Genomic DNA, 10,754 nt, shown 5'->3' on the forward strand with positions numbered 1-10,754 from the left:
TGCCGCTGATGTCACAGGGTCATGAGTGAAACCTGAGGACTGGGCCAATCTTCAGGTGGGAGCCTGGGCCGCGCTTCCCTCACGGGGGTGTGCTGGGCCCGGCCGGGACCGCCTGGGCCGGGGGCACGCGGCACGCTCGCCCACCCACACGCACACGCTCACGCACACGCACGCTCACTGGGGCACGCGGCTGAGCCCGCACACGCGTTTCTCTCCCTCCCTTGACGAACTAACGCAGGCTCATTCTCACACGTGAATCTCCTTTCACGCTCGTTCCCAGAAGCACTCCCGGGGGACAGACTGGCTAGCACACTCACACACTCTGTGCACACTCATGGCTGCGCTCCCTCCCGTCACACTCACACACGCTCAGCCATACACGTAAACCACCACCCTTCATACAGTCACACAAACGCTTCCACTGCGTGTCACACCCATTCACACATAGACCTGCGGCTCACACGTACAGACTCGCTCCCACGCTCACGTCAGGCTCGTGCACATATGTGTATTATTACACGCATATAGCCATACGTGCTCTTCTGCCCAGATAAGCACAGATGCCACGTATCACAGACATTATACTTGTATCAAGTGTGTACACACACCACAGTCACGCCCATGCGTTCTTGCATTTCATGCATGTTACTTGCATCCATGCGGTTGTCTGTGCCCATGTAACATGCTCCCATTCACATGTACACAGGGCCACCCATATGTACCTATGGTCACTAGATATTTATCAAGTAGATGCCTACCTATATACCCACACCCACATCTCTCACACACACACACCCATCCCCCCCCCCACACAGCTGTTCAGCTGTACCACACAGCAGTCTTGAGGGTCATTTCTCCACCACCACTCCCCCACCCCTCCGGCTAGACATCTGTCCCTCAGAGGCTGGGGAAGGGGGTGTGGTAGGGGGAGGGATGAGGTTATTTAGCCCCCCTCCCCCACCTTCCACTCTGGGACTGGGGTGACCCCTAGTGGAGGTGTTGAGAAATGACCCATCTCTGCTCGCTCACCAGCGCCTGCCCCGGCAGACGAGAGAATCCCTGGGTGAATCCAGAGTAACTGTTCCCCAAAGATTCCCCCAGTCTCCCATACCCATCACTGCCACCGTCTTTTCTGGCAGCCAGAGCTCTGTCTGAGCCGAGCCCAGCCCGGAGTGACCTCTGAGAGGGGCACAGGGAAGCCCCGGGGAGTGGTCACCCTCCATCCTGGGAGCGGGCCCGATGGCGCCTCTCCTCCCAGTAGCTCTCTGTGGATCCAGCCTCAGCATTGTTGAGCCCTTCCTTGTGGGCCAGGCCTGGCTGTGGTCTCAGAAGTTCCTGCTGTGCCCGGACTTCGCCCATCTCCACCCAGTGAATCACTCACACCCTCAGAGGCATGTCTTCTAGACCAAAGTGGGAGCCTTGGTGTTTTCTCTGCAAGGTTCTTTATCCTGCTTTGCTCACTGACCTGACAGACATTTTCCACGTAGTGGTATTGCTAATGTAATCCAGTGTCTGCTGGCCCCTGCCTCTTCTTTGCTTCTTCTGGCATTCAGAGAAAAGCAAACCTTTTATCTCACATCCTTCCCAAGTTGTCTCCCTAAAGCTGTTCCCCAGGGTCCCTCTTATCACTCCCAGCCCTGCTGCAACTCCAGTTTGCTTTGCTGCTGGCCACTGTCTGGAATTCCTGGTCAGTGTTCCCTGGATAGCACACGGCTCCCTGTCTGTGGGCACTGGAGGGGAGACGGTGGGAAGCAGCTGTCATTCCCAATTATGGCTCTGCCCTTTCAGTCGCTGCCTTGCCCCTGCCCTAAGCTCTATGGAGTAAGACTTTCTTTAATGAGGAATTGAAGTTATTGAAGGGAATTATAGTATATGAGGGGCAGGGCTGCTGCATTTGGTTGTATGGGTTGTGCACTGCACAATTCCGGGCACCAATCCCATTTGTAGTCACTGTAGATTAGTATATTTAAGATGATAATTTTCTAGCAGATGGTAGCAAAATATCTAGAGGAAGGGGCTAATTTTTCTAACTTGCACAAGGTGCCATTTGGATTAAGGATGGGGATGATGGGAAAACAAAAGCTGTGTGTTAAATACGACTTTTATCCACAGCCCGAGTGGAATGAATACCTCTCTCTTGATAACAATATTCCTCCTTGCTTTGGGGAACTGCTTCCCTACTCCAAATATGTGATTCTGGTGGGGCTCCTGATTACAGGACAGCCACCTTGCCCCAGCCACGGAGATGGACATTGTCACCTAGGTCTGGCGAATCCTCTTGGCCACAGTGGTTGGTCCAAAAGCTGGATATGTGACTCAGGTGGGGCCAATCATAGTCCTTCCTGGGGATTTCTATGTATTGATTCAAAAGAAAGATCATCTCTCTCTCTGTGGGATTCTCTAAGTTTGTCTAGAGTAACTGAAGTACATCTGAAGGTGCCTGCGTTGTGTCTCCCACGAGTGGAAAAGTCTGTCTGTAGGAAGAGGGAACAATATGCAGAGAGGGGGAGATGAAGGAGAGGGAGAGAAGGATGGAGAGAGAGAGACCTGAAGACACCTGAGTCAGTTAAACTATAAACCAACTCCATCACTGTCCTCCCCTATCCCATGGGCCCCCAAAAGTTCCTTTTCTTTAAGCTGGTTTAGGTTGAATTTCAGTCACCCACAAGCCAAAGAATCCTGCAAAATAAAATCACATTTCAGAAAATCTCATCCTGACCCACAGGAATTGGCTGCGTCACACCCTGTCCCAGCCCCACCCCTTGACCTGAGCAGTCAGTTTCTTCCCTGAGTCATTCAGTCCAGGGTGACTTTCTGGGAGCTTCAGCAAGTACTCCCCCATGGTTGGTGGCACCCCAATTTCCAGGGAGCCCAGGAGGGGAGGGTTCTGGACTCCATCCCATAGCTCTATTCTGATGGGGTGGGACCTTGAAACTGGGTCCCCACCACACGGCATCCCATTGGTGTGATCTATGTGTTTATAAGTTCCCAAAGTACCATCAGGGGCCTTTTGGATAAAACCCCACACACACATCTCACAAGGATAACCATGATTTGTAGAAATAGTATAGTCAGAGCCTCCAAGCAGAAAAATGGAATTTCTTTATTGTTGTAATTTCAAGGCTTCTCCCCACAAATCCAGTTAGTCATGAAATTCTGCAAAGCAGTATTTAGCGCCTCTCTTTCAACCCTCATATTCTAACTCCTTCCAATTTGTGCCTTTTTAGGAAATGGGTCAAAAAAAAGAGACTGCTACTGGGTCAGTCTCTCTCTGCTCAGCACTTCCTCATCTGTACCACACAGACATTTCCCCTTGAATTCTTTTTTTTTTTTTTTTTTTTTTACTACTTATTTATATGGCTGTGCCGGCTCTTAGTCGCAGCAAGCAGGATCTTCGTTGTGGCATGTGGGATCTTTTAGTTGAATCTTTAGTTGTGGCATACAGGGTCTTAGTTGCGGCATGCGGGCTCTAGTTCCCTGACCAGGGATCAAATCCAGGCTCCCTGAACTGGGAGCGCGGAGTCTTAACCGCTGGACCACCGGGGAAGTCCCTCCCCTTGAATTCTTAAAAGGACCCTTTTCTCTACATTTCCATCTAAGGAGGAGAGGAGGGAGCCCTTTTTCCCCTTCCACGGTTTTTAATGCCTGCAAACTCTTCCTTGGAGTGAATTACTTCCATTTACATAACCATTTCCCTATTATGGGACACTGGGTAACGTTCAACTTTCAACTCTTAAAAGTAACACTGCAGAGCGGCATGGACATATATACACTACCAAACGTAAGGTAGATAGCTAGTGGGAAGCAGCCGCATAGCACAGGGAGATCAGCTCGGTGCTTTGTGACCGCCTGGAGGGGTGGGATAGGGAGGGTGGGAGGGAGACACAAAAGGGAGGGGATATGGAAACATATGTATATGTATAACTGATTAAATTTGTTATAAGGCAAAAAATTAAAAAAAAAAAAAAAGTAACACTGCAACGAACACATACGAGTAGAAATCTTTTTCCACGTCTAGCTTATTTCCAGGAATAGATTTACCAAGGCAACAGGGAGGATTTTCGGTACATATAGTTTTGGGACAGTAAAACAAACAAACAAAAAACTGAAGATGCAAATAAGAGTCCCCACTGAGAAGAATGGAAAGGGATTAGGTGGAGTGTTCAACACCCCAAAGAAAATAATAGTAGGCAGGGCAAGTAGCCAGAAAGGCACCTCCTCCACTGTTGGATTGAAGTTAGATCTGTAAGCAAAATAGCGCTGCCAGATAAGTGTGTGGTTTTCCCATTATTCAAAGGACAAATGCTTCCATTTCCTTTGACATCTCTAATTGGGTACCAGAAGCCAGGTGGTTTTTATCTCAACTCTGTCTTCCAAAATACAAGTAAGTCTCATGTAGGGTCAACATGCAATCTTATATCTGAGGTATTGAAATGATCACCTCTTCCTGCCTCTTTCCTACAGCCACCTCCAGCCTGCTCTGAGCTTCCTTTACAGGGAAGGAAGGTGGCCTCCTTGCTGGCCTCCTTGCCTCCAGCTTTGCCTCAGTTTAATCCATGGACCATTATACTCCCAGACGAATGTACTTCAATGTCGACTTTGGTATTTCACGTCATTGAACACAAATTTATCAGAGAGCTGCTAGAATGGCTTTTCCCAGGATTTTGCAGCAGCCTGGGCAGCAGAAATGGTGAAAGTGGGAGACTGGTGTCTTAGTTTGGATTCCCCCAAAAGTAGAGCCTGAGACAAGGATTTGGCAGCAAGAAGTTTATTTGGAAGGAGATCCCAGGAAGCACTGTGAGGGTGTGGAGAAGTGGGGAGGCCGGCGGATATGGGCAGCCCTGACAGCTTCTCTATAATTGCCCCTCTCTCCCTCCCTCCCTCCCTCCCTCTTTTCCTCTCTTTCTCCCCCCCCAGAGATGCACATATATACATATACTTTTTAAAACAAAAATAAGATCTTACTATGCTTTCTGATTGTTTTGCTTGACTCTCTTGGACATCATTCCACATCAGTAGATATATTCTATACCAAAATTGTCAATGGCGGAATAGTATTCCATTGGGAGGACACATCCCATCAGACATTTGTTCTTTCTAAGTCTGGTTGACATAAACAAAGATATGACAAACAAGATAAATCTCTCTAAAATGTGGCTGTGCACACATCGTCCCCTTATTTCTCTCCTGCTCAAAACCCACCAAGAGCTTCCCATTACCCACATGGCAAAGCCTCACTTCTGTAACTTGGCCTTTGAGTCTGTCCTGTGTCTGCCTGGAACTTCCCTCTGCCCAGATCCCCTACTCTAGCCAGGCAGTTTGAGCCACTGGATCTTTACAGGCCCTGTCCATTCCCGCATCTGCACCTTTGCTCTGGCTGTGTTCGCAGCCTGGGCTGCCCTCTCCCTCTCACACTGCTTGGCCCCATCCCAAGGATCTCTACCTCCTTCAGAACTCCACCCTTCAGTGGCTGAGTTTTCTCTTTTCCATGATCCCTTCTTGTATGGTTCATTCAGAAGGCACTTGGCACAGTCTTGTACCTTTGCTCTCCTTTCAGGGGAATTTTTCACGTCCCAACAACGCTGGAACCAGCGAGGATACACTATTGTGTCTACGGTGCTCAGAAGGGCACCTCGCACACACAGGCACCTCCTGGGTCAAAGTGTGCTGATGGTGAGCACAAGGGTTGGTTTCATCTTTCTCCCTGGAATGAGGGTGGAGATGGGAAGACGCGCCTCTGTGTCCTTCCCACTCACTGCGTGCCTGTGACCACAGTGCCCGATCTCAGCTTGATGATGGCTGTCAAGGCCGTAAGACCCACGGGGACAGCTAATGCACTGCCCACAGTCCCCATCTCCTGGAGACAGGGACAAAGGTACAGAGGAAGAGGTGGGAATGGTCTTCCTGGCTCTAGACACCAGGACTTCTGGGGAGGGGAGCTGCACAGGACGGGAGGGTGGGGGAAGGCAACTCTGGGGTGCTAATCCCAGCTTCCTGTCTGGATTTTCTTCGATGGCTGCTCAGGGCCTATCTTAGGATGGTCACAGCTGCCGAAATAGATCTCTCCCTTCACCTGTTCTTAAGCAAAGAGGACCTCGATAACTTCCTGTTGAAAGAACGCAAGCTTTGGTAATTTTTCCGGGATGAAGGACAATAATGGGGTCACTGATGTCAAACTCCCCAGACTTTGCCACCTCTTTGGAGCAGTGGCTCCCCTTGACCAGGAACCAGGGAGCAAACAGGGGCCAGCCTTTCCCGTGAACTTGGTTGGTGTTTCCTTCCTTGGTGGCCTCCAGAAACCACTCTTGGCCCGCAGGACGGCCCTCTGATTCAGAGTGACAGGGAGCACATCCCTTGCCCTCCTCATTCACCTGCCCCTTGCCCCCAATCCTGCTCCAACAGAATTCTCTACTCCTAACTCATCATCCTAGTCAGCTGGGCACTGGGCTCCAAAAAACAAGTGTCCGAGTTGGGGCGGGCCTCCCCAGCCACTCACGCATTCACTCAACAAAATCGGCCCCCCCCAGGCTCCGTGCCGGGGATGCCCAAGAGTGCGAGGTACAGCGAGGGATGAGCCGCGATGCCCAGGCAGCCACGGCGCCCAGGCAGCCACGGCGCGGGGGTTTGGATGTGGACATCTGGGAGAGAGTTGGGCCTCCGGGGGTGGGGGTGAGGGTCCTCGGGACCCCTCGTCCCTAGAGGTGGAGAGAGAAGAGCAGGAGGCGGCGACAAAGGGCGAACGCCCCAGGCACCGGAACGCTGGCGGGACCTGCGCATGCGTAGGAGGAGACTTTGGCGTCGCCCAGCGTCGTCAAGGTAACCCTGATCCGCAGCAGCTGGCCATGGCCTCAGGGACTGGAGGGAGCTGGGGTCATCCCCCAGCACAGACTGCAGCCCCGACGGTGAAGGCTGAGTTGGGGACCAGAGCCTGCCTTTACCTGGAAGGCCTTGGGGTCGGGGTGGAGGGGTGGGCTGACTTGGGGAGCTGCCCCTGGAGGGTCCGAACCCTGGAGGAGTGGGGGGTGGGTGAGGAGAGCGACCCCAGCCAGAGGAAGAGACTTGACAGGGAGGCCATGGGGGCGCGGAGGGGAGAAGCTCCTGCGAGGTTAGGGAAGCGACTCAAAGGCGTGGAGAGCGAGGGGGGTGCCCATCCCTTCCCCACCTAGCCTGAGTCTCCCCCTCCCCCCAGCCCTGGGTGACCATTCTGCAGCCCCTCCTGTGGACCATCCCACCTCCGTCCCCACAGCCGGGCCGCATGAAGGAAGGTGAGACTCCGGGATCTCCCCACTTCGTACCCCACTCTGCCCGGCACATTCTCTGGGCGTCCTTGCAGCACCCCTCCTTCCCCCGCCCTCCCCCCAGAGCTGGAGTTGGGGAAAAGGCCCTGGGGTCGGGGCAAGGGCGGGGGGAGTTCTGGCGCGGGCCTGCTGAACTCCCGTCCCCTAGACCTGCTGGAACTGATGATGCTGCAGAATGCACAGATGCACCAGCTGCTTCTGAGTGGCCAGGTGGCAGCGGCGCTCAACCAGGGGCTTGCCTGGTCCAGCCCGCAGGTGCGTGGGCTGGAGGTGGGGGAGTGGGGGTGGGCTACCAGGGCTGCCCACCTACAGGGCCAGAGGTGGGCATCCATTTAGGGTTCCCCCCACCTTGAGAAAAAGGATCAGGCAACAGAGGAGCCAGAAGCCAGCCCTCGTCTATCTGGCTAGGTCTGTTCGGCATCTGTTATGTGCCAGGCCCGCGTGTCAGCCTCCATGGCGTGGAGGTAGCGGGTCCCAAAATCCAGACCACTCAGGTCTTGTTTTCAAGGTTCCCCTGCAGTGAATCCCCCATTGGACTGCAGACCCAGGAGGGCAGGCACCATTGTACCCTGGGCCTGCAGTGTGCCTGATACTTATTAGGGGTTCAACTGCTATTTGTTGAACAAGTGCATGAATAAATGAATGACTATGAATACAAGGCCACTTTGGCTGTGACTGGCACAAAGTGTGAGGGCCACCTGGTTGGGGCATGAGGATCATCTCCTTGGAGGAGCAAGTGGCCTTAGAACCAGCCCTTGAAAGCCAGGGAGGATTCTGATGCTTGGAGGAGGTGAGGGGTGTGTCCACCGTCTAGGTGGGCAGGAGCAGAATCAGGAGACAGAATGGAGGAAACCCCGTGTATACGTGGAGGGGGGTGGAGGGGGGAGGTGATGGGAGCACGGGAGGGGAGGAGCTCTAAGGCTGAGCCCTATTCAGCCAGCAGTGGGCAGCCGGAGAGGTCTGGAGGTGTGACCGCCGGTGGTGAGAGGATGCCTGTCCGCTTGGAGGGAGCGGACGGAGATTCACGGAGGGGCCGGTCAGAGGAGTCGAGGCAGAGGGAGACCCTGAGGAGCTGCTGCCACCCCTTCACCCCAAGGCCCTCAGGGGGTCCTTGGGAGGAGCGCCCGACCTCAACAAGTGGGGCACAAGTGGGTCCAGGGACTGGGGCTTGAGACAGGCTGGGACCTGGGACCCTTTGCTGCGGTGCTGCAGTGCCTGCACCTGGACAAACTGTCTCTTCGAGCCGCAGAATACAAAGGAAATGAGACTAAAAATAATGGCACGCATGCGCAGGTGGGGCAATTATGAACAATAAGATACAAAAAGGCCACAAATCAGCTGCCATTTCTGAGGGGCAAAAGTAGGGTACTGAGCATGATTCCTGCACACAGCACCACCAAGAGGGTGGGCGGACCACCTAAGCCTCCCCTCCAGCTCAACCCACCAATCAGTCCCTCCCCTCTCCCCATTTAAGGAACCAGCCCACTCTCCTTGGGGAGCGAGCAGGGGCACCTGTTTCTTGTTCTCGCTCCCTCGTGCAGCATGAGTCCCAGTGAATTCCCAGCCTGAATTCCTTGGCTGGCTTCATATCAATTTCTATTGATTAAAGAGTCCAAGAACCCTGTGTCCCTAACAGGGTGAGGCCAGGGGCAGCTTGCTGGACTCGTGGCCCCAGCTCTGGAGTCATACCTGGATTCCTCCAGTCCCTGCTTGGCCTTATTAGCTGGGTGACCTTAGAAAAGTTACTTAACCTCTGAGCCTCAGTTTTTCCCATCCGCAAAATAAGGAATAAATGTCTCCAAAGAGCCTTGCTTGTGTGTAGTAAATGCCCAATAAACAGTAGCTATTTTGTGCTGAGTATCTGCAGAAGTAATTTAGAGGAATGGAGGGGTGGCGGCAGGGAGAGCCTGATCCTGTATCATCTCCCCTCCCCTCTTGCACAATCCCCAGGTCTACCTGGAGGGTCAACAGGAGGCGGCGTATGAAGAGGAGGAGGAGACCGAAGCCCAGGAGGAGGGGCCTTTGGTGTTCCACCACCACTACCTGCCCTGCCTGATGCCTGCTCTGGGCCCCCTGCTCCCCTGGCCGGCCCCTCTCCTCTCCCCTCCCCTACCTCAGCCCTGCTTGCAGCACTTGGCCAGGGTTCAGCACCATCCTTCTACCTCTGGGAAAAGGGGGGCGTAAGTGAGGCCAGGGGGCTGGGTGCTGCCCGGGCCCTGCTCTGGGGCTGGGCTGGAAGAGCTGGCCAGGGGCCAGGCTGGAGTAGGGAAACTTGAGGGTGAAATTCCAGAGGCTAGCCTGGGGCCTCTGACGGGGCTCTTTCTTCTCTCTCCCAGTCCCAGGAGAGCTGTGCCCCCGCCCCCACCCCCCAGCGCCACAGGGACTGTGGGTGTGGATGTACCCCCAGCTTCAGGTAGGGACCAGGTGGGTGGGCAGAGGGGCCCAGGCCTGGAGGTGGATCAGCAGGCCAGGAAGGCCATGCGCCCTGTGGGGCTGAGGGCCCCTACTGTCGTGGCCCCAGACAACTGGCCTGTCCCCTTCTGGTTTCCTCCTTGGGCTCCACTGAGGCAGGAGGGAGTCACGACGAGCGTGCTGTCTCCCCCCAGACTACTATGATGCCGAGAGCCTACCGTGAGGACAGACGTCAGCCCCAGGACCCACGCCAGCTTCATCGCAGGGCTGGAAATAGCCCTGGAGGCCCGTGTGCCCCGCTAGTGCTTTTCCAACCCTGCACCTACGCCTGGCAGCCCTTCTTACCCCCTCAGCCCCAACTAGGCCCTCTCCCCGAGGTCAGTCAGTCCCCTCTCTACCCCACGGAGACCTTGAACCAGCCTGATCTCTGCTTCAGGGTGAGAGCCCCTTAGAGCAGTGTCCAGGCCCTGGCGGTCACATGAAAGCCCAACCCTGTCCCAGTGATTGCTGCCTGGGCTGGCAGAGGCCTGGGAACCAGAGCCCTCCCTCGACCTCCACTCCCCCACCCACCACCCCGGCGATGGCCAGCGCTGCGGCGTCTCGGGTTGGCCCAATAACCGAGCAGGAGGTAAGAGGCGAGGACTGCTTTTGTTGTCTGTGGCTCTCTGAAGGCCCAGAGTGATGGGGGAGGCCTGGCTGAGGAGATCCTGAAGCTGAGCCCTTGGGGCCCCCATGCTTACCCCTGGAAGCTGGCTCTGTTGACAGAAAGGAAAGGTCAGAGCCATGCCCTGCTCTGACACGGAGGGCCTGCGGTGGGAACAGAGTGGGCCACGTGGGAACAGAGTGTCTCTCTGCCCCTCTGGGCCATGGTGCATCTCCCCACCCACCCTCAGTAGGAATGAGTCACTCAGTGTCCGATGAGGGTGGGCGTCTGGTGCCTGGGCTGGTCAGCATGGGGGTGCCCCAGGGCCTGGGCTCCCCGGGGCTCTGGAAGGCCCCCGTGAAGGAGAGACTGGAGGGAGGCTGAGGGGACATTTGGAGACC

The 10,754-nt window shown here is 54.9% G+C and overlaps 1 protein-coding gene across 1 annotated transcript; it reads left to right on the top strand.

Moving 5' to 3' along the window:
- The first annotated feature begins 6,696 nt into the window (after window positions 1–6,696).
- PRR29 (proline rich 29) lies at window positions 6,697–10,680 on the top strand. Its single transcript, XM_082603739.1, has 5 exons — window positions 6,697–6,902; window positions 7,190–7,265; window positions 7,447–7,553; window positions 9,249–9,478; window positions 9,635–10,680. Exons 1-5 carry the CDS (start codon window positions 6,843–6,845, stop codon window positions 9,912–9,914), a joined length of 753 nt encoding a protein of 250 aa, XP_082459865.1. The 5' UTR covers window positions 6,697–6,842; the 3' UTR covers window positions 9,915–10,680.
- Window positions 10,681–10,754: the final 74 nt, after the last annotated feature.

This window comes from Mesoplodon mirus, assembly GCF_964341445.2.
Source record: "Mesoplodon mirus genome assembly, chromosome: 18".
NCBI lineage: Eukaryota > Metazoa > Chordata > Mammalia > Artiodactyla > Ziphiidae > Mesoplodon > Mesoplodon mirus.

Bases quoted from the DNA above. Each gene is read 5' to 3' on its own strand.
- PRR29 (XM_082603739.1), top strand. From the start codon at position 6,843: ATGGCCTCAGGGACTGGAGGGAGCTGGGGTCATCCCCCAGCACAGACT. The intron at 7,554-9,248 runs GTGCGTGGGCTG...CACAATCCCCAG, and splicing joins TTGCCTGGTCCAGCCCGCAG to GTCTACCTGGAGGGTCAACA. The intron at 9,479-9,634 runs GTAAGTGAGGCC...TCTCTCTCCCAG, and splicing joins ACCTCTGGGAAAAGGGGGGC to TCCCAGGAGAGCTGTGCCCC.